At 42.5% G+C, this 24,324-nt stretch overlaps 1 protein-coding gene across 1 annotated transcript in view; it reads right to left on the bottom strand.

The window, feature by feature from the left end:
• ENPP1 (ectonucleotide pyrophosphatase/phosphodiesterase 1) overlaps positions 1-24,324 on the bottom strand; it is a 221,123-nt gene that overhangs the window by 8,405 nt on the left and 188,394 nt on the right. The window contains exons 17-23 of the mRNA XM_030196551.1: positions 19,334-19,421; positions 16,410-16,579; positions 16,256-16,307; positions 12,320-12,474; positions 10,244-10,379; positions 4,531-4,611; positions 1,547-1,679 (exon numbers count right to left, since the gene is read on the bottom strand). Coding sequence (XP_030052411.1) covers positions 1,547-1,679; positions 4,531-4,611; positions 10,244-10,379; positions 12,320-12,474; positions 16,256-16,307; positions 16,410-16,579; positions 19,334-19,421 — 815 coding nt within the window. The remainder of the gene's footprint in view (positions 1-1,546; positions 1,680-4,530; positions 4,612-10,243; positions 10,380-12,319; positions 12,475-16,255; positions 16,308-16,409; positions 16,580-19,333; positions 19,422-24,324) is intronic.

Here is a 24,324-nt window from a genome sequence, read left to right as displayed (position 1 = left end):
TTTACATCCTTAGCAAGACACGGCCTCCAAAACTGAACACAATACTCCAAGCGGGGCCTCACCAATGACTTGTACAGGGGCATCAGCACCTCCTTTCTTCTGCTAGTTATACCCCCTCTCTATGCAGCCTAGGATCCTTCTGCCCTTGGCCACCGCCTTGTTGCATTTTTTTTTTGTTACCTTGAGATCCTCAGACACCATCAACCCAAGGTCCCTCTCCTGAGCTGTGTTTATCTATCTGAATAAATCCTTCTGAGCAGATCATACCTGGATAGAGCAGTTGAAAATTCAGGAAGACCACCTTGACAATATCTGGGCAGTGCCAGGGCAGTCTGGGGGTGGAGTCTACGTGGAACCAGAAGTTACCCAGTCAGTGGCAATAATCAGATAAAGATAGGACATCAAAAGGCTCTCCCAGCTTTATCTGGGTAATTGATGTTTGGTTTTTCATTGTCCAATTACTTATTTTTGCTGAAAACCATGTCAAGTCCTCATATTAGCCATTCCAAAATTTTACTTTATGCAAAATCCTGTTAAGTCCACAAGTTAAATAAGAAAGGCTAATTTCTAATATATTAATCACTTCACATGCACAATAATTTTGTATCTGCTAACTAATGCTATAATTCATTTTAAAGAGCTAATTTAGGACAATTTAATTAATTTGTAGTCCTAGTTTTGTGTAGTAATATATGTTTGGGCCCTTGTCTAGCTGATCATTCAGTTGCCTGGAATTTGTAACTCTAAATAATAGTGAAAAATTTAGATGTCAAACAGTGTTGACTCCGAAATGAAAATGGGAAACCAAGAAGATGCAGCTAACTGTTAAAGGTTAATGGACTTAACAAACGAGTTGAGTCAAGTACTACTTTTGTGTTGTGCAATAAACATGACATGGATATGAAATGTTTAATAGTTTTATACAGCGTGATATAAGTTCTAGAGCACATAATAAATCTTAGCTTCTTTTATTAGCACAACTATTGCATTATTAGTTGGACATTAATATTTAGAGAAAATAAAATCTGTTAAGCTTTAGACAGTAGTCTTCACTTTATTTTGTTATTCCGACACTTCTTTGATGACATGGAACAAAGATAACAATAATAATATAAACTGTGGATGATGACTTCACAGGAAAAAAGAAATCCCAATAAATCTCAATAAATAAATACTCTGCTTTTGTCACAATTTTGATTTTTGTGATTTATCAAGTTGTTGTGCAATGCTCCTCAATTATCCAGGGACTAGTTTGAATATCACCCATACCCAGCGGCCACTGAATGCCTGGATATTCACTGCCAGTATCCAGGTAAAGTCTGGTGCCAAATATTAGGACATTAAAAAGCCCGTGGCAGCTAGCATCTAAAAAATGTTGACCGCCTTTCACTATAGACCCCATCCTTCTTTAGTGACTAGAGGGAAGGCGGGTAAGGATATTTTGTGGTTCAGTGCTACAAAGTGGCATGGAGGCCTTTACCACAAGGTCTTTCAGTAAAAAACAACACATATATGCAATCATGGAAGAAAAAAAACATTTTCTTACAATTTAATTTGTTGTGAAGTATCAAAATGGCCATCGTAGTCATAGTCAAACACAGGGCCGCTGATTACATTTACCCCATTTCTTTCTGCAGCATACTTGAGTAATAGAACATTGTGAAAGTAGTCCCAGATCACTGAAAAACAATTAGGACAACAAACATTTAAAATAATTATTATTCATAACCAACTACATGGGTGGAGAACAATTATACATTGTATGTTTTATCCATATAATTACACAATGAGGGACATTCTCTATAAGTCATTCAAGTCTGAATTGGGACATTTTGCTCATTATGTCAAAACAAAGTCCATCTTAGAGCCATTTTTGAACAGGAAAAACATATGGGGTACCCTTTTGAAAATGGATCAAAGATGGGCATTTTTGCACAGAAGACATCTACAAAGAAGAGCCATTTTCCAAACTGAAACGTCAACTTATGAATACCAAAAAACAGGCACAAGAACATCTGTCTGGCATCTTTTTGACAGAAATGGCCACACAGACATCCCTGCAAAGGGCTGGCCCAAAGGAAGGTGATGCCTTTGGTGGAGCTAGGATGCCGCCGCCACCTGAGGCAGTTAGGATGCCGCCCCAAGATGCTTCCCCCCTTCCTACCTCCAGCCCATTTGCGGTATTGCACTGCTGCCGGCACCCGCCTCTTCTCTTTACTGCAGCTGCCTGAGCCTCTGACGAAACAGGAAGTTACATCAGAGAGGCGGCTGCAGTAAAGGGAATAGACGGGTGCCGGTGGCAGGGCAGTGTATGGGAATCGCTGCCGCTGCCAGGTAGCACCGCGAAGGGGAGGTGCCAGGTGCCGGCAGCGTATGAGAATCGCTGCTGCTGGGGAGATACTGCTCCTGAAGAGTGCTGCCTGAGGCCCCACCTCAGGTGGCCTTATGGTCGAGCCGCCCCTATCCCTGCAGAGATCAGAGGGACAGGCCAGTGGTCAGTGAAGTGGACTTTAAACAATGGCACCCAGGTACAATTCCCATCATAGCTTCTTTATTGTGTCTTGTGAGCCCTCCAGAACAGAATAAAACCTACTGTACCTAACCATACGCCATTACAATTGCCTTCCACCCTGCAAGTGTCTCCTATATTTAGGTACAGTAGGTAATTTTGTGGTTTTGCAGGGCTCACAATTTTCACCACAGAAGTAGTAGGTAGAGTGGGATTTGAACCTGGATTCCCTTGTTCACAGTCCACTGCACTGACCACTAGGCTGCTCATGGGAGCTGTTTGCTTCTCTGTTGGGTATGACCATAATACCTAATGCTGTCATACACTCTGGTATCCCCTTTCAGTTTCACTACTTATGGGGGTGAGAGGGGGACAGCACTCACTGGGGGATTAAGGAGGGCTCAAGCCTTAATCCGTCCAGTGGTCTGCTGGTCAGTCAGAGCACTTTTTTGTAACTTAGATGTGATTGAAAAAGGTTGTGATAAACAAATTCTCCTTTTTTGCCTCGGATGTTTCTTTTTTGGCCATTTTGAGACATCTATGTGCTTTGAAAATGCGCTCCAATATGCCCAACAGCACAACAGCAAATACTGAGCTCTGCATATTAAAAAATATAAACAAAAAATAAATAACATAAATCACTTACAGTGGAGCAAAGACTGGTGTAATTGTTATAACAAATTAAATTTTAATTGCCAGACCCTTGACCATTCTTCTAATGTTTGGAAATCCCTTCTCATTTTTTCTACTCCCTCCAAAGTATGCACTCTGTTGACTATTTTCATGTCATCTGCAAAAAGGCAAACCTTTCCTTCCAACCCTTCAGCAATATCTCCCACAGAATAGGCCCCAGCACCGACCCCTGAGGAACTCCACTGCTCACCTTCCTTTCCTCCAAGCGGATTCCATTTACCACCACTCTCTGCCACTTGTCGGTCAACCAGTTTCCTATCCAGTTCACCACTTTCGGTCCCATGTTCAACCCTTTCAGCTTATTCACGAGTATCAAAGGCTTTGCTGAAATCTAAGTAGATTACATCTAGCGCACATCCTTCATCCAGTTCTTTGGTCACCAAGACTCAAGCCACTTATTGAATTCCACTGTTTTGCGTAGTCTTTCCTCTCCCTTCCCCCCTGTAGGAATTACTTCAGAAAAACAGTTTCATAATTTTGCAAATATTATAATTTTTTAATAGACCCCGATGCAGGCGCTTTGCCGAAACACAGCCTGTGTCAGTTCCTTTAATTAATTTTAGATGCCAACCCATCCTTGGAGGCCCATTGTGCTTTATTCATTTGGCTTGGTCTCCTGTGCTTTGGATGCCCTCTCTTCTGTTTGACATAAATGTTAGCACCCTTTTTGTGGAATTACCCCCATATTAACTTTACCTCTGGCATTACTTCCAATTCCCCAAGGATTCTCCATACTTATCCTGTGCTTTGTTGAATTCTGATTACCATCTGTGCCTTAACCACCTCCGGTGGAAGGCTCTTAAATACATCCTCCTCCACCACCACCACCTTTCTAAGGAGAAATGGTTTATTCTCTTACTGTTAAAACTATCACACATCCTCACGTTATGACTCCCTTGACCTAGAGCTTCCTTTTCACTGCAAAATTCTTCCTACTTGTGCATTATTTATACCTTTAACTTATGTGAATCTCTTAGGCACCGTTTTTTAGGCATGATATATAGAATCTAGTCTTATAGACTTACTCACACGCACAGAATAGCATTTAGGGTACGTACACACACAATTAAATTCACTGGTAGATAACAATATCCTTTGCCCGTACAGAACTACAATGTGCCGAAAGTGGACATAGCGGGTTCTGGAAATAAGCCCTTCATGTGTTCATGCAAATTTATAAAAGCCCTTTTCCGAAAGTAAGACAGGTTTTACATATGGAAAAATCTTTACACAATGACTCCCTCTGGGCCCTGTTCCGTTTAAAGAGCGCTATCTTTAAATACAACAGGGTCTGTTTAGCAGCAGCAAAGTAAATGAGTGATACTAACCTTGAAAATTCTTATACAACGGTACAATGTTGCTGGTAATTAGTCCAACAGATCCATTATTTCTTAAGTCCTTTATTAGACCTTAAAAGGCAAGAAAAAAAAGCATTGATTTAACTTTCAAGTTGTTTAAAAACAATCTGGCTGATATTCAGCCGGCAGCAGTCAGCGTTTTTATGTCTGCCACTGACTGTATTCTGGATATTCAATGCCGGGCCATGACCAGGCACTGGAACTGAATATCCAGTTTTAGGATGGCTGCTAAACAGTACGTTTTTTCTACCAGAAAAGGTGCTGGTACTCAAATGCCAGGCCACCCTTCAAGGGTGGGATGATCACTGAGGAACCCACCACACAATAGCCAGGCCCCCTGCAACAAGTCACAGAACCTATGACAAGGCAGAATTGGTGTGTAGAGCCTGAGCTCTTTCATTAAAACTTGGGGTCCATGGGTCAATTTTAGCAGACAACGGAAAAGGTGCCGGTACTCAGTACCCCCTAGTAGCACCTCAAAAAAAGCCCTGCTGCTAAAGCTTATGTGGTTAAGTGCAACATTCAGCCCTTGACCACATAAGCTGAACCGCTTAAAGATAGGATTTCTATTTATGTGGCCCAGTTTAAGCGGTTATCCTATTTGGTCAAGGGCTGAATAATGGCACTTAATTGCACAAGGGCCTACTCTGCTCCCAGCATGTCCACAAGTTATCCAGCATCAGAACAGGCACTAACCACGAATATTCAGTAGCGCTAACCGGTTAAGTGCCATTGAATATCAGCAGTTAGGGAGTCTTAGGCAATTTAAGCACTGCTTAAATTACTTTGAATATCGGCTGCAATGTGGCCAATATTCAAAAATATTATGCAGTCAGGCAGGAGCACATTAGTACACTGACCACTTAAAATGTTAGCCCTTTTCAGCGGGGAGATACATGGAGGGGCATAATCAAACGGGGCCGGCCATCTATAAGGGCGGCCATCTTCAAGGCCGGCCCCGTAAAGCGGCGTCCCAGCTGTATTATCGAAACAAGATGGCCGGCCATCTTTTGTTTCGATAATACGGTTGGAGCCGGCCAAATCTCAACATTTGGGCCAGCTTTAGAGATGGTCGGCATTGGTTTTCAGCGATAATAGAAACTAATGGCGGCCATCTCAAACCCGGCCAAATCCAAGGCATTTGGTCGTGGGAGGAGCCAGCATTTGTAGTGCACTGGTCCCCCTGACATGCCAGGACACCAACCGGGCACCCTAGGGAGCACTGCAGTGGACTTCAAAAATTGCTCCCAGGTGCATACCTCCCTTATCTTGTGTGCTCAGCCCCCCCAAATCCCCCTACCCACAACTGTATACCACTACCATAGCCCTTAGTGATGAAGGGGGGCACCTACATGTGGGTTCAGTGGGTTTTGGGGGGGGGTTGGAAGGCTCCCATTTACCACCACAAGTGTAACAGGTAGGGGGGATGGGCCTGGGTCCGCCTGCCTGAAGTGCACTGTACCCACTAAAAACTGCTCCAGGGACCTGCATAGTGCTGTGATGGAGCTGGGTATGACATTTGAGGCTGGCATAGAGGCTGGCAAAAAAATGTCTTAATTTTTTTTTGGGTGGGAAGGGATTGGTGACCACTGGGGGAGTCAGGGGAGGTCATCCCCGATTCCCTCCGGTGGTCATCTGGTCAGTTCGGGCACCTTTTCGAGGCTTGGTCATTAACAAAAAGGGACCAAGTAAAGTCGGCCAAATGCTCGTCAGGGCCGGCTTTTTTTTTGCCATTATCAGGTGAAGCCGGCCATCTCGTAACCACGCCCACGTCCCGCCTTCTGTACCCTGCCGACATGCCCCCTTGAAGTTTCGCTGGCTCCACGATGGAAAGCACTTGAAGCCAGCCAAAATCGGCTTTCGATAATACCGATTTGGCCGGGTTTAGGAGATGGCCGGCCATCTCCCGATTTGTGTCGGAAGATGGCCGGCCTTCTCATTCTTAAATAAGCAGGATAGTGAACTAGGGGCCCTGTTTACCCAGGCGCGTTAGCGTTTTTAACACACCTGCAATTATTGCACGTGTTAAACATGTAAGCGCCTATAGGGATATTGCAGGTGCATACACAGTTAACGCACGTACACTGTTAATGTGCGTTAAAGATACTAACGTGCCTATAATGCTGCTTAGTTAACAGGGCCCTAGATTTGATATATCATGGTGAAAAATTTGGCACCAAAATAAAATTTACCTAAGCACATTTTATAAAGTATGCCTTAATTTACGTGTACTTTATAGAATATGTCTACATTTCCATATGATTCATAGAATATGCCAAGCACTGGTCTGTGTGACTAAATTTAGTCATGGGCAGTTACACCAAGTAAAACCTGGTGTAAATGCCGATGCCTAAATTAGGCACAGACCGGGTGTATTCTATAACACCACAAGTAGATTCTAGAAAAACCTGTGACCCGCCCATTCCACGCCCATGACCATGCTCCCTTTTCAATGATGTGACATAGAATTTACGCGCATGTTATACACTATGCTTAGACAATTTTGCGCATAAATTCTAATTAATGCCAATTAGTGTCAATAATTGCTTGTTATTTGGCAATTATCAGTGCTGAGTGCCTTGTTAATCAATTAGGTTATGCTCACAGTTATGGAATATGCTTCGATTTCCACATGGAAATCTCGGCACAATATATAGAATCTGGTTGAGTGCATCTGAATATAATTAACCTTGAGGGGTTTGGAAAGGAAAGCAATTAAATCTAAATCCAAATCCAAAATTCAGCATACATAACTTCAGCAAGTCCTCTGCATGTCAGGTAGGGTGAAGTCAAAATGTCAATGACCCATTCACAGCTCCTTTGAACTTGGTGAACTGACATTAGTTTCTGCCAGGAGAGATATTCAGGGGCTTGCATTTCCAGACATAAAGCAAGATTGAACCTCCTCACAGAAACCCAAATTTTTGACAAACTTAAGCTAACTTGTCAGATGTCCTGTAGTTACTGTGTATTGCTTAATATGGAAGCCATTGAATATTTGGATGCATTTTCAAACCTTTAGTAAAAGTCCAAAACACAGTATCTCTTGATAACTGGGAGATATGTTGAGCCAGAACAGGGACTGTATTAAGTTTTGGTCAAGAATTACATCATGGGGTTTATTCATAGAAATCAGTTTTTTTGGACTTCTCATATTTACATTCTCAACAGTTACAGTGTTTTGACTTTTCAGAACAGTATAAAGGTACAGTTAAATCAAATATGGTGCTTATTTTACAAGCACTATTCATGTTTTAGACATTCAGAAATTGGAACTTAAGATATCCCTATGATATGGATGTGCAAATCCACATTTTACAAAGACAGGCTATAAGTGTCTAAAACTGCAAAACAGGCATCTGGCTGTGTTTTGGGCCTAACTTATGGAGGCTAAAAATATTGTTTCATTCTCCATTGCAGAATAGGAAATATCATCCATGTTCATAAAGTTGGATGTCTGGATTTAGACCTGCTGCCTGGAACATCCAAGGTGACTTTGGTGAAAGGATCAGTAACAGTTCGTTCTTACCTTGTGTTAACTGCAAATCAGTAAATGCAAAGCCTGTGTGTACCACACAGGGTATGTACTCTGCCCACTCTATAGATGTTATGATCCTGTTGTGACTTGGGCGGTGAGCTCTTGTGCCCCGACTGAGCACGGTGTGTAGAGTAGCACCGCGCTTGGTCAGGCATCCAGACAACCCCTAGCTTCACCTGGGAAGCGACCACCGTTCCCCAGGGGTTGAGCCCCCAGGTGCATGTGGCCACCAGGACTTTGGGAACCGGACGGGGTTGGGCCACCCAGACCAGGCTAGAAGGCGGGCGAAAACTCAATGGGTGAGCCAGTACAGTCCAGGGATCAGGGCAGGCAGCAAGCAACAAGTACCAGGTTCAGTCCAAGGGTCAGGGCAGGCAGCAAAGCAACAAGTACCAGGTTCAATCCAAGGGTCACGGCAGGCAGCGAAGCAAGAAGTACCAGGTTCAATCCAAGGGTCACGACAGGCAGCGAAGCAAGAAGTATCAGGTCCAGTCCAAGGGTCAGGTAACGATAGGCAAGTCAAGCAAAGGAGTACACGAGATGAGCACCAAACCTCTATAAGCATAGAAGCCGAAGCAAGGTGTGCAGGGAACTGCCGGCCTTATGTAGTCCCTGCATCAGCAGTAACTGCGGGCAGCTGCGGAGAACACTCCAGATTGGTGCCTGCAAGGAAAAGGTGGAGCCTCGGGAAAGGCGTCCAATCCCGTGCAACCAAGCCGTGCGAGCTACCCGCACCGGAACCCGGCGTGGCTTCCGGAATGCCACCAGACCTCGTGGCCGGCCTGGCCGGCCACCACACGATGGCCATCCAAATCAATCAGCTGGACCCGTGCCCATGGCCGGAGCGACATAGCCGGCCATCTGACCCGGACCCCACTAGACTGCCGCCGACAGCTCGCATGGCCGGCTATTGCCGCCGGGACGCGGGCGCAATTCAGGTGAGGGACGTAACAACAGAAAGCCCACATAATCCCATATTCTTGTGGTGGTGCACCCCAAAACTCATATGCCCCCTCCTGAGCCCACTGCAGGTCCAAAGCCCCCCCCCCCCCCCAAGTAGTCTGATCCTCTTCCTAAGCCCCCATCAAGAGTTCAAAGTCCCCTCCAGACCCCCCATGCTTTCTGATCCCTCTCCTGATCTCCCCCCTCCATTCTTTCTGATCCTTCTCTTGACCCCCCCTCCATGCTTTCTGATCCCTCACTCAACGCCCTGAACAGAACCACGGACCCTCCTGAGCCCTATCCTCTCACACCCCCTAAGCCATCGAGACCTACCTGGATGGTAGATATACTGTGCCAGTGTTCCCAAGCAGCATTGTTTCCTCTCCATTGCTGCCTGGGATAGCACCAGGATCGGCAGAGTCACCATCTTGGATCCTGGCGCCATTGCAACTGACAGTGGAGAAGACCACTGCCTCCTGAGAACATGTACATGGGACATCTACTGTGCGGATAGGACCTGGTAGGGGATTGGAGGGGTCAAGGGTAGCCCTTGGGGAGGGGAGAGGGCAAGTTCTTTTGTCCATGGTGGGGTTTTGTGAGTGGGAGATCAGATATAATGGGTGGGTCCGGTGACAGCAATATGAATGTCTGTTGCTACTGAACATCCTAGATGTGCATGTGCAGTGAAATTAACATTTCTGTGCCTGCTGTTTCCCTGTCTATATTTTGGATGGCTTTGTTTCTGAAATGGCCATTCCTATTGCACAAAGTGGCAGAGCGACGTCCATTTCATCATGCATTCTAGAACGGGTTCTACATCGGCAGATCCTGTTCTAAAATAGAGGAACTTCAGATGTCCTGGCTTGGGCATCTGATTTCTCATTTGAACATTCTTTCTAATATGCCATTCTGTATTTTGAATTTGTATTGGAAATGGTACAGCACATGGTTATACTGCAGGATAGTATGGCGTTACTGATGAGCAAGTGGGCAACACAAACGACTGGATTGTAAATGACCTATTCAGCAAAGCCACTCTCAAGATCACACTTGTACAGACTTTTAATATCCACATATGTACTAAATATAAAGGCAGGAAATATGGTACATGCCTGTGCTCGAGTAAATAAGTCTTTTAATAAAATGAAGCCTTTCACTAATTACCCACCATTTCACATCCTTTCAACACATACCTGAACTTACCTGGGGGGAAAAGAAATCCATATTTTAGGAGAGGGTGTTTATTGTAATAGGAGCATTTCTGACTGTAGCTTGGATGGATGCGGCCATCTGGGAACAAACAGTTGGAAACATCGACCTTCGAACTGGATAACTTCTCCTAGCGACCAAACATTAAACAAACCATTGAAATGAACAGGTCAATATACAGCTGCTGTGCTTTTAGGTATCATCCACATTGGCTAAATAAAACATAAGTACATAAGCGTCGCCATGCTGGGACAGACCCAGGGTCCATTGAGCCCAGCACCCTGTCACCGACAGCGGCCAAAAAGAACAAGCTATTTCTCCCGCCCAGTGGCGTTCCTAGGGGGGCTGACACCCAGGGCGGATCGCAAATGCGCCGCGCACCCCGGATGCAGCCCCCCCCCCCGGTGAAAGGACCCCCCGCAAAAGAACCCCCCGGGTGCACGCCGCTGGGGGGTGCCATGCGCGCCTGTCCTTCGTTCGTTCCATGCTCCCTCTGCCCCGGAACAGGAAGTAACCTGTTCCGGGGCAGAGGGAGCATGGAACGAACGAAGGACAGGCGCGTGCGCGGCATCCCCCCCCCCCCAGCGGTGTGCACCCGGGGCGGACCGCACCCACCACCCCCCCCCCAGGAACGCCACTGCTCCCGCCCATTCTAGAAATACTGTATTCCTTCGGCCATTCAATAACATTCTATGGCTTTTTCCTCCAGGAAGGCCGCCCAACCCTTTTTTTGAAGTCCACTAAGTTAACCGCCTTAATCACCTTTTCCGGCAGCGAATTCCAGAGTTTTAACAATGCGTTGAGTGAAGAAAAATTTCCTCCGATTCATTTTAAATTTACCACATTGCAGCTTCATCGCATGCCCCCTTGTCCTAGTATTTTTGGAAAGCATAAACAGACGCTCCACATCGACCCGTTCCATTCCACTCATTATCTTATAGACTTCTATCATATCTCCCCTCAGCAGTATACTGGGGTAGGAGTGCCACAACCATATGGAGAGGAATTATATTCAAACCACTAGCTAAACAGATAGTTAGGACAGCAATGTTTCTGTCTTAACTTTATCTAGGTAGTTATCTGGATAGCGGTCTAAGACAACTGCCAGCTCCACCCTTGCTCAGTCCAGGCATTGTGCCGATACTATCCATGCAGTACTGAGACGGTTTATAAGGATATACAGTGGAGTATCTGGAAAGTGCTACTGATCATCCACAGCCAACACCAGGCTTTTAAAAATGGAGCTACAGGACAGTATGAAGTTCCACATTCAGTTACTTTGCTCCCAAAATACTTGTAATTCGTTTATCAAATTTGGCATGCTTCAAATGTTGTACAAACCATTCAGCATTCTACTTTCTAGCTCCACTACTGTGGAACATTATTGAATCTTCATTCCCAAGATTTAAGACAGGTTGGAGAATCTATTTTTTTCCATCAGGCTTTTGGTGAACTGTCCTGATGCTAGGTTGGCATCAGAGGCCTAAATGAACCAGCAAGTGAAGTCCCTTTTCTCTGCTCTCGTTTCCTTTTACTTGACTATTACTTGAGTCACTTTCTTCTTCGCTTCTCTCTCCTTATCTATTATCTTGTATTTTAGTATATTTAATAGTGTACATCATTCTGATGCTTCCCACAGGAGGATGGTGTAATGAAGACTAACAAAATAAACTAAATTAAGGTTTCAAATGTGTCCTTGATCAACAAAATTGGGCTGCATTCAGGGGCACAACCTGAATTATTTTTGTTACATTTGTACGCTGCGCTTTCCCACTCATGGCAGGCTCAATGCGGCTTACATGGGGCAATGGAGGGTTAAGTGACTTGCCCAGAGTCACAAGGAGCTGCCTGTGCCTGAAGTGGGAATTGAACTCAGTTCCTCAGCTCCCCAGGACCAAAGTCCACCACCCTAACCACTAGGCCATTACTCCACTCCACTTTTGAGCATTCCTGAGTTTGACTCAGTTGCAGAACAATCCATATTTGAGCTTAATCCCAATGTCTGTGTTTGTATGCTTAGGTTGGAGAGACATACAGTTCAAACAATTAAGAAACTTCACTAATACTTACATGTTTGCGAACAGTGTATGAACTCCATAGAGGCATCTGGATTTCCAAGCTGTATCCACTCACATACTGATGTTGAAACAAGCAGCAGTAGGTGACATTGTTTCGTAAAACTCTTGGTCTCCCGAAGGGTAAATTCCGATTGTTTGTGTTCGTTACTACAATTGAAATAATAATACTTTATCACAACATATCACCTGTATTTATTCATGGCGGAAGAATATATGAACCAACAGTTACTAGAATAAAACATGGGTGTGATTCTACTTTATTTGTCTCTACATTATCTGGAATTTTATAATATGTAAAACTGAGTTTCTAAAAATATTTCTTTCAGTGTTACTGACCTAGAGGACTTAATTTCTAGGGAAGCGACCTGGAACACAGTTCTACCACTTCTTTTTAGACTCCACAGCAGCAGGAGTGTTTGCTCTAGTACGTCCCTCTTAGAAAGTTTGAAGGGAGTAGGAGGGGATGGAATGAGCATGGAGCAGAGAAGAAAACAGTCACTTTACTCCCTAATTCAGTTCCTCTTTTCCTGTTGCTTCAGCCCCTGGCCCATCTGCCCCTCCCCTAGCTCCACAGTTCCATTTCCTTTTTTGCCTACAAATTAAGTCCTGTTGACCTAACTCCATGTCCTTAAGAGATATTACAGGTCTGATTCTCTAAATCACAATTTAGCACACATTCTGAAAGGCAAGTGTCAGTACATGTTGAATTGAGAGGTAGAAAACCAAGACAGAATCTCAGTGAAACAGAGTTGGGTTAGCATCCATTCCTTTCATTGTAAAATGATAGGCAAAATCCTAGTGCTGCTGTGATTGGTGGCTGAAAGTTCCTCTGCAGATCTCTCTGTACAATACTGGTGAAAGTTTCAGTGACACTTTCTTCCCTTATCCCCATCCCTTCAGTTTACACATTATTCCCTAACCATTCTTATTAACTTTACTAGTAAGGAATTTGTTTCTATTCTTTCCCTTGGAATTCTCTTGAACCCCCTTGGGCCAGCCTTTTCCCCAAACTACTATTTTTTCATTGTTCCAGGATAGATTCTTGAAACGTTATTTCATTTGTGACATGATAACCAACATGAACCAATTAGAATGGAAGAGTCTGAGACCCTCAAGAGTAGTGAGGCTCAGAAGAATTGCCAGAGTGCTAACTGAAGTTACTTAAAAGTAGAGTGCTTGATCTTAGGAATAACAAAACTTGACTGAACATGCTTTTGACAAGAGACAAAGAAGATAAGTCTGCTTTATTTTCTAGTTGCAATAAATAAATCCAAGGTGGAGGTTGCCTAGTCATAGGGGCTGGACATCTCAAGTGCTCAGCCTTGCACCTAAGGAATTCATGTTGGGGTTGGAATTCATGTTGGGGTTGGAATTCATGATGGCCTGTGGTAATTGCCTTTAATATCAAGCTGTTAAAATGTGGGCAGCCATCTTCCCATAACTGTTTCAGCTATGTGACACAAAATGACATCCCCTGCGATATATATTAAAGAAGAGGAAGAGGCAAGCTCAGAATTGCCAACCGATTGACAGCGTTAGCAGTGGACTATTTGGTGGAGGTATATTCTAGTGGGCCAAGTAGTTCTTTTAATGTATTGACCCATTGGCTAAATATAATTTTAGATAATAACTGATTGCTGTCAACACAGGACAATATGCAACAGTTGCTTTGAGTACACCCTGGATTGCATTGGGCTCAGTGAAATATACTAGCAAGATCCTCAAAGGTCAGCCAGTCTCAGAGTGAAAAGTCAAAACAGATGTTGCATCTGAAGAATAAAATTCGGTATAGTAAAGCATTCTTGGCTATACTGAAACACCATCTTCCTAGATGTTTTCAAAGAACATCTTGGATACTTGGATAGCAATATGTGAACATTAAAATGGCTTATAGTCGCTTCTTCAGTGTAGAGCAAGACAATTTGATTGTCTTTACAGTTATAGATGTGCTGCAATCTCTCTCTTCTGCTAGACCATGCTCTAACTCATAGGAATTCTCTTCCTCAGGTGCTTTTACAATAACATCTGCAGCACTTTTGGCTGCAAGATCCACATTTAAGCACATTGTAATTCAAAACCAACAGTTCCTTGGATGTAGGAGGCCCTTTAAACCATCTTCCTTATTCACCATACTTCCTAATGTATGGCCTTTTCACTGTATCAGTTCATACATAGTCTGTATCTGTGAATGTAATGTGTCAAATTTATTCATTTTAATAATTTTGTACACCACCAATAAGTTCTAAGTGACTAAAACATGCATATTTCTATTACAAACAACATATACTTTTTGAAGGACACCTCCTAGCTTAACTTTCTAAAAGATATTTAAAAAAACATAATATATATTTTATTATACAAACAGAAAAATGTTTACACTCTCTTTGTGTGTGTTGTACATGTATCTAATTTTTGTCTCCTCTTTGAAGTAAATCCACCAAAAAGAACAGAACTGCATGGCAAACACCCAATTGCACCAGTAAAACTGTACAAAGGTGTCTTCTTGTGATTAAATTTAAACGTGAGTGATTTAAAATGGGAGGAAAAAGAACTCAGCAGTCAGCTGTTTATAGAGTCTCTTTAAAATGTCTTATGATCTTTCGTATTAGCTGCCTTTAATGACCCTTTTTCATTCATAAGTCTCAAAAAAACCTCCTTTATGATATTTTTTTCTTATTCTCACTTTAATACTGCACCTATTAGGATGTGTATTAATATGTTTTGAACCACACTAGACACTTTTAAAAACATCAAGAGCGCATGGCACTGCAATCCCAATGGAGGCCTACCGTTTTGCTACATTTTCTTCAGGGGATGGCCAGTCTCGTTGTGGTCTAACATATTGTGCTCACAATTTTGTGTTCTGTGTTTGCTCTCACACTTTCAACATGGCTCATATTAATACACATCCTAATAGGTGCAGTATGAAAGTGAAAATAAGAAAAAAATTCATAAAAGAGAGGTTTTTTTTGAGACCTATGAATCAGTGGCGTAGCTACGTGGGGCCTGGGCCCCCATAGATTTCCTCCTGGACCTCCCCTCCCAACGACACTCTGGACCCCCTCCCACCGAAGTCTGGCTACGCCCCTGCTATGAATGAAGAAGGGTCATTAAAGGCAGCTGATATGAAAGAAGTGACCATATATACAGCTTTACTAAGAAATACTATGGTAGAGCTGGTGCTAGGAAGACTACGGGGGGTAGGTCCTTGAGACAGCTTGCCGTTGCAAGCGAAACATGCATGTCGGACAGTGATACCCCCGAGTCCGACAGATAAGTGTAAAAGTGTAAAAGTTTTCTATAAACTATAGTTTAAGTAGCCTGTAAAAGAAAAAAATCAGGCCAATGAAGAAGCTGATGTTAACATCGGTCGCCACATAAAGCCTGCAAGGGTGGTGGACGACGGACATCACTGAGGCATTCTACAAAAGTATATAAAAGTATATAAATGTTATAAGACGATATTGACTGCTGAAGATTTTTTTGAAGTATATATTTGGTGAAGAAATACAATACATGCACTGTTGACTGGCTTTGCTAATTGTGAGACATATATACAGCTGGCCACTGATTGCTGAGGTTTCTTTCCTCCCATTTTAAATCACTCAGGGGGTCTTTTACTAAAGATTAGCTTGAATTATCTGCAGCAGGGCCCATAGAAATAAAATGGGTCCTGCTGCAAATAATTCAAGCTAATCTTTCGTAAAAGAGCACCTCAAGTTTAAATTTAATCACAACAGGTCTTCTTTGCCATTGTAAAGATATGATTGTCCACATAAAGAAGCTACACAACTATTATTTGGAAACAAAAAACACACTCATCTGATGCAGTAAATACATATCAATATTCTTTACCGAGTAAAGCAGTGTATCCTGTGTTAGAATAGAAGGGATTCTTCTCTAACCGTGTTTTGGTCAATTTTCTTACCTTCCAAGGAATCCAGGTTTAAATGGGACTGAACATCTTCAGCTGATAATGCCTATGAAGCCATGAATAATTAAAAATATATTAAACTTTGATGTTATTTTTAGAAAAAATGAAAACACAATTTAAATAAGAAGCAACCATTTTCCCTACTTACTAAGGCAGTGCAAGAACAGCCTAAGCTATCAGACTGTAGATGCCGAAGCGGGCAGACAGAAGGTCCGGTTATTTCCTTGGGGTGGGCTGGCTCATAAACTGGATTCTTCAACAGGTGATTCAGATTTCCACGAGTCCCATTATTGGATGCCGGTGTCAAACCTAATAAGTCTATAGTAAAAATACTGAAACTTAGTCACTATCATGCACGCTTGTTACACGAGCTTATCATTTTATTGAAACCTGTCTGTTTCCCTACCAGGAAAAAAGCACCCACTTTACAAGACCTTTAAAATACCACATCCAGGGAGCAATTCTGTAAGGTTTTCACCATGCCTCAATGGTGCATGGTGAAAACCTATTCTATAATGGCAACTGGTAGCCTAGATTCCATTACAGAATACCAGTATCAGTGTGCCTACATGTACATGTCTGCAGTTACACCAGTCATAGACAAGAGCGCTCGCAACTGAAAATATTCTGAAAGTTATGTGTAGAAGCAACAGTCCCGCCCATGCCTTTTCATGCTCCAGCCATGGGAACACCCCCTTGCATTTACATGCTACACCACTTATGCACACCATTACAGCTTGTACGTGAACATTTATCTGCTAAAGTGTTAAAGGGTGACCGAAACTGCTTTCTTTGGTTTCAGCCCAAACCAAATCTGTAGCTGAAATTTGTCACTCGGTTTCAGCTAAAGCCAAAACTGAAACCAGCCTAGCCCCTGAACAGGAACTGCCCCCCCTCCTTCCTTCCCCCCCCCCCCCCCAAACCAAAGGTACTCAACTTTCTCCCTCCTCCCGAACATAAGTAGCCCCCTCCCAGATCCACCCCAGCCTACATATCACCCTGGTGGTCTAGTGGATTGGAGGGGCAGGAGCAATCTACAGTCACTCCTGCTCATGCCACCTATTTTTTTTATTTGGATTTTGCTCACAACGTTTTCAGTAGTAGCTCAAGGTGAGTTACATTCAGGTACACTGGATATTTCTCTGTCCCAGGAAGGCTCACAATCTAAGTTTATACCTGAGGCAATGGAGGGTTAAGTGACTTGCCCAAAATCACAAGGAGCAGCAGTGGGATTTGAACCAGCCACCCCTGGATCTCAAGACCGGTGCCCTAACCACTAGGTCACTCCTCCACTACACAGTCAAAATGGCTGCCATGACTTCCAGTGGCAGTCTCACGAGGTTGCCACTGAAGCTTGTGGCAGCCATTTTGGGATAGGAGCCAGCATGGGTAGCAGTAACTGTGGATCGCTCCTGCCTGTACCAGCTTCACTCTCAAAATGGTTGCTGTGACCTCCATCAGCAGTCTCATGAGACTGCTGCTGGATGTCATGACAGTCATTCTGACTGCAGAGATGGCATGGTCTGAAGTGACTGGGGATCACTCTTGTCCCTACAAGCCAGTAGACCACCAGTGATATGGTAGGCCTGGGGGACCTACTGGTGGGTTTGGGAGGGGGAATTTTCTGTTCAAGGGTGGGGGAAGGGAGGAAGAAGTTGAGCTCCTTTGGTTCTGGAAGTGGAGGGGGAGCCACAGGGTATAAGACCAAAAGTTTCTGCTTTAGCCAAAAATGCACTGGTATTTTCAGCCAAAACAAGGCCAAATGTGGATTTTGGGCCAGTTTCAGTACCAAAGCCAAAACTGAAATTTGGTTGGCCTCTAGTGTTAGTATTCTGTACACACTGCATCCGTGCTCAACTAGCATGAAAAATGTTTACACCCAGTTATAGAAATGTTGTGTCAGTGTCTACTAAATGCCATGTCATTTTAAAAAGGTAAAGGCTACCAAGCAAAGCACATTAATAAAGACCTGGGCTCGTTTAGATTCATTTTGTCGGACTCCTAATAGCACTACCTGATAATTGTATAATTGCTGTTTTGCTATGGGTATTGTCATGGTATGTTGGTTCTGTCTTTTCATTTTTGTTTCTTTCTTTGCCATGGATTATTGTTACTTTTGGTTTTTTAATTTTTGTTTTGTGTTATGCTTGAAAACCTTAATAAAAATATGAAGGAAAAAAAAATAAAGGCAAATTCATTGGATCTGTTCTGCTTACTCAAAGTAAGTAGACCAGTTCCATTGAAAAGTATTGCCTGCTACAGATAATAAAACCTAAAATGTTTTTAGGAGCTTTGGCATTCACAAATATGCACACTTCTGAAGTTTCATCTGGCATCTTTTTCATGAAAATGCATGAATCCTAACAGCTTCTTGTTAACACAGGATGATTACATATTTTTAAAGCTACTCTAATTGCATACACCTACTTTTGCCCCAGGCCAAGCTGCGGCAAAAAGGAACCCACTTTGGTGTCAGTGTGTGTTTTTGATCCACACCGAGGCTCTCTTTTACCGCAGCAGGTAAAAGGCAGGTCTTTCTTTTCTTCAGGAAATGGCCATGCGACAAGTGAAGAAGCACTTGCAGCACAGCCATTTGGGGGGGGGGGGGGGGGGGGGGGGGGGGGGGGGCTGAAACCCTTACTGCCAAACATTGAGGTGTGATAAGGGCTCCTGCGCTAACTTGGCGGTAACCACGCTGGGTACACACTGGCGCTACAAAAATAAAAATATTTTTATAGCGCTGGATATGACAGTATGCTGGGGGTGAGAACTACTGCCGGGCTGCTGCAGTAGCCTGGTGGTACTTCCTTTTTAGCAAGCAGTAAGGCTGCATTGGGCCTACCGTCGCTTTGTAAAAGGGCCCCTAAAACAATTACTTTTAAATTATATGAAATTACCAAGGACTAGATTTATTAGTATGTATTACGTTCATGCGTGTTAATGTGATTTTACCATATTTAATGCAAATTCCATTATTGTAAATGTGCCTAACTTCCATTAACAGTCAACAGTTTTAACGCAATAATAGTAAATCTAAGCCACGTCTATAATACATTTATTGTCCACTCTTACCACACATTAGGTTATAGATTTCAATATTTTCAAATGTTTCAACTTCAGTCTTAACCTTGAATCCAGGTCCGTATCCGATAAAAAGTGCCTATGATTTAATCAGAGTTCCACTTTACTACAATGGTTTCAGCGAGATGGAAAAAACAGATATTAGAAAAAATAAGCAGTACTGCATAAAAATAACCAATCATATGAGTGACCTACTATTAAACCTCGTGTGCCTAACTCAGTTCTGCTTGTCGACAGAAAAAGCAATGTGTGTCAGATGTTTTCTATAGACATAATGGGCTATATTTTATATATGGCACCTGAAAAATCCGCATGGAAATCTATGCGTACTTTATAGAATAAGCCTAACTTTTCGTGCGAATTATAGAATACACCGAGTGCCTGTCTGCGTGATTAAATTTATTCATGGGCAGTTACGCCAAGTAAAAGTTGGTGTAAATCCAGATGCCTAAATTAGGAGTGGACTGGTTATACTCAATAACCATGTGCATACATTTTAGAAATCCTCACGCCCTGCCCGTTCCACGCCCATGGCCACGCTCCCTATCAACCATGTGATTTATTATTTACAAGTATCATGTTATAGAATACTAATTAATGCCAGTTAGTGTCAAAATGTGTTAATTGGCAATTACCAGCACTGATTGGCTTGTTAACTAATTACGTTGGGTGCAAATCCAGAATACACTCTGGGGGGGGGGGGGGCAGAATCTCTCCCACCTCCCTACAGAAAACATCAGTTACAGGTGAGCAACAGTACTTTTTCACTCCTCTATAGACTGCCACTGCAAACACAATATTGTCTACATAAACAACTTACACAACTATTATTTGGAAATTTAAAAGCATACTCAAGTGATATAGACAATATGGCCCTCATTTTACAAGTCCTATTCCGGTTTAATAAGTGCAAAAAATGGCACTTAAAATGTTTATCATGCAAAAACAAACCAGGGATATGCACATATTAGACCCAAGTGGTGTAAATCGCAACAGGACATGGCCTGAGCATGTTTTGGGAAGGACTTTGGCGGGCAAAGAAGGCACTTATAACACATGGGGGGAGGTAACTGCTGCTACCAGACCCTTCCCCAAATTATCATAAACCTCCTGTTGTTCAATCAATTTTCATAGGCTTCTACCCTCTCTGGAAAATTCTAGTGTCATAATGTGACTTCCTGAGAGGTGCTGGAACAGTTAAAAAAAAAACAGCAGGTTCACAGAAAGGCCGCAACTGAAGCTCATCTCTCTGATTAAGGATAGAGGCCTAGACATAATAGCTGAAACAAAATGCGGGCAGCGTCTTCCTTCCTATTGGATGTCAGAGCTGCCATAGGAACAGCACTAAGAATTTAAAACAGCACAGTTATTAAAATTCTCCTGATGTTACACATTCATGGAAGATTCAAATATATGTGAATAAGCTGCTCTGAACTTACAGGCAGCATCTGTCCATTTTCTAAAACCAGGTTCATTGGGTCTGAGAATAGAGCGCATGGACAAACTCTCTCCGATCTTAAACTTAATATTCAAAGCAACTTCGCAGGGCTCCTGTTCGGTTAAATCACCTTAGTGGGGCTATCCGGGGATATCCAGCAGCACTTAATGGGACAGTTCCACTGAATATCAGCACTAATCACCTAAACAGGGACAGCCAGACCATTATGCCACGTGAGGTGGGGGGGCCTCAGGCAGCACTCTTCATGGGCGGCATCTCTCCACTCTTCGGGGAGCGGCCACCTTGTTCACTGCGTTTACCTGTTTCGTCAGTTCCAAACCTGGCAGTGATTCCCATAAGCTGCCCTGCTGCTGGCACCTGCCTTTTCCCTTTACTGCAGCCGCCTCTCTGTTGTAACTTCCCATTTCAACAGATGCTCAGGCAGCCGCAGTAAAAGGAAGAGGCAGGTGCCGGTGGCAGAGTAGTGTATGGGAATTGTGGCCAGGTTTGGAACATGACGAAATAGGTAAATGCCATGAAAGGGGGGGAGGGTCGTCATCTCGGCCTGAGGGGTAGCATCTTACTCCAAAAGCAAAATCAGGTATTCAGTGAACAATCCGAGAATGGTGTTGGGACGGAGTTCGTACTTAACCAATTAAGGGGTCCTTTCGTTAAGCTGCAGTAAAATGTGGCTTTAGCGCGCTCTTACACGGATCTTTCCCAAATATGAAGGCCATTATTACTGTGGCCGTAAAGATCTTGATTTCCTATTTATTTCACAAATGGTCATGCACTAATGTTATCATTATTTATTTATTTCTTGTTACATTTGTATCCCACATTTTCCCACCTATTTGTAGGCTCAAAGCTGCAAAGGACTCAAATACAAATCTACTTATGCATCCAGCTTCTCCTACATAAGCACACAACTGTGGAACGCACTACTAAAAGCCATGAAAACAACGCATGACCACCTAAACTTCCGGAAATCACTAAAAACCAATCATGTCTTACAATGTTTATTTGTTATGTTACTATCATGTTTTATCATTATCATGTAACCCAAGATCCTTCTGTAATACCATATGTCAATTCTCTACACACTTCAACCATTCATGATGTATTGTAAGCCATATTGAGCCTGCAAAGAGGTGGGAAAATGTGGGATACAAATGCAATAAAATAAATAAATAAAGGCATACCCGACCGACCCAACCTAAGTGCCTAAACCCTGCAACACAACTAAACCAAAGTTCATAATGGACACTACATAACTCTCCCTCTCTACGATTCCCAATGTATCTATAACACATGAACCTTATTCAACCACATCATCACATTGTATTTGTTTCTCTACCGGAGATGGCGAATCCCTCTATGGTACTATGTAAGCCACATTGAGCCTGCAAATAGGTGGGAAAATGTGGGATACAAATGTAACAAATAAATAAAAATAAATAAATAAAATGTGGCTTACATAGTACCTCAGGAGCACTTACTGCTACCCATTTGTAGGCAGTAAGGGCTCCCACAATAACCAGTTAGCACACGGTAATATAGATGTACTAACAGGTTAGTGTAAGAACACCCACTCCCTGACCCTGACATGCCTCAAATACAAAAAAAAAAATTACCATGAGGTTAGCGCATATACATCCAAAAACAAATGCAAAGGTTTTAAGTGGTCTCCTGAATATTTTTTGTTTCTTGGTAAACCCCCAGGCCTTACCACATCTCAGTTACTGCTGGTTCGACATGCTACATCTGCTGCTAGAGTTACATTAGCTGCCTATTGGAAATCTCCTCAGGTTCCTAAGTTGTGATATATTTGTGAAATGGAAAGATTGAGAGCTATTCGTGGTAAAACTTTATCTAAGTGGGAGGTGATTTGGGAACATTTTACTTCAAATTGTTCTTTAAAATTACAGTATACAGAAGCTTAAGATGTAATGTGATGGTGTTTTTTTTTAGCGAGGGTTGAGTTTTTGTTTTATTAAAATTGTATAAATTATAGAAGTTACTAGTTTATGTTATGATAAATATTTTAGGGACTTGCAAATTATTGTAATTTTATTGTTTACTTTTATTTGTATAATTTGCTGTAATTGATATCTTTTTGGTTATGTGTATTGTCTCTAACCATTTAATAAAGACTTCTTCAAATTTCAAACAAATGCGGAATGCATTAGCATGTCCCACATTAGGCTTTTTTTTTTCACTGAGCTAGGTGCGTGTTCATTTTCTACTCTGATTCATGATCTCCTTCCACTAAAATTCCCATTTTAAAGAGTCTATGTTATAAGCGTCAACTGGATTCTATGTTTTCCTTCCAGGTTGTTGCTAGCTGAAATACACTTCCTTTAAATATCAGATTAGAATTAAATTAGATAAGATTGTGAAGGAATTTGAAAACCTTCTTGTTTGATAAATTTTAATGTGCTTATTTGGGGGTCCTTTTATAAAGGCACGTAAGGGCCTACATGCGTGCACCACGCGTCAAATCAGAATTACCGCCTGGCTAGATAAATTGATTCACTTCTACCCGTTCTACACACTTAAGATTTTATAGACCTCAATCATATCCCCTCTCAGCCCTCTCTTTTCCAAGCTGAAGAGCCCTAACCTCTTTAGCCTTTCCTCATATGGGAGGAACTCCATTCCCATTATCATTTGGTTGCTCTTCTTTTAACTTTTTCTAATTCAACTATATCTTTTTTGAGATACAGTGACCAGAATTGAATGCAGTACTCAAGGTGGAGGCGCCATGAAGCTAACCATTCTATTTGATTTTTTGTCCATCGCCACTCACTGGACAGAAGATTTCAGTGTACTGTCTACAATGACACCTAGATCTTTTTCTTGAGTGCTGACTTCTAAGGTGGGCCATAGCATCAGGTAACTATGATTCGGATTATTCGTCTCAATGTGCATCACTTCGCATTTGTTCATATTAAATTTCATCTGCCATTTGGATACCCAGTCTTTCAGTTTCCTAAGGTCTTCCTTCAATTTTTTCACAATCCAAATGTGTGTTAACAACTTTAAACAGTTTTGTCTCATCTGCAAATTTAATTCCGTTTTCCAGATCATTTATAAATATGTTAAATAGCACCGGTTCCAGTACATGGCACTCCACTATTCACCCTCCTCCATTGAGAAAAATGGTCATTTAACCCTACCCTCTGTTTTCTGTCCAATAACCAATAACTAATCCACAGAACAACATTCTTTTTAGCCTTCTTTATCGGTGCTATGCATCTAGCTCAACACTATTTATGTTGCTTCTTATTTTCTTCCTATTATTTTCTTCATTCGGATCCTTTCCCCATTCTTTGAAGGATGCTCTATTGGCTCTAATAGCCTCTTTCACTTCACCTTTTAACCATGTTGGCTGTCGTTTGCTCTTCTTTCCACCTTTGTTATACATGGAATACATCTGGTCTGGGCTTTCACGATAGTATTTTTAAACAACATCCACACCTGATTTAAAGTCCTAACCTTTGCTCATGTAGATATTGTACTGTAAAGGGGAAATAGGAGACCC

This window comes from Microcaecilia unicolor, chromosome 3 (genome assembly GCF_901765095.1).
Source record: "Microcaecilia unicolor chromosome 3, aMicUni1.1, whole genome shotgun sequence".
NCBI classification, from domain to species: Eukaryota; Metazoa; Chordata; class Amphibia; order Gymnophiona; family Siphonopidae; genus Microcaecilia; species Microcaecilia unicolor.
This window is presented reverse-complemented; position numbering and strand designations above follow the sequence as displayed.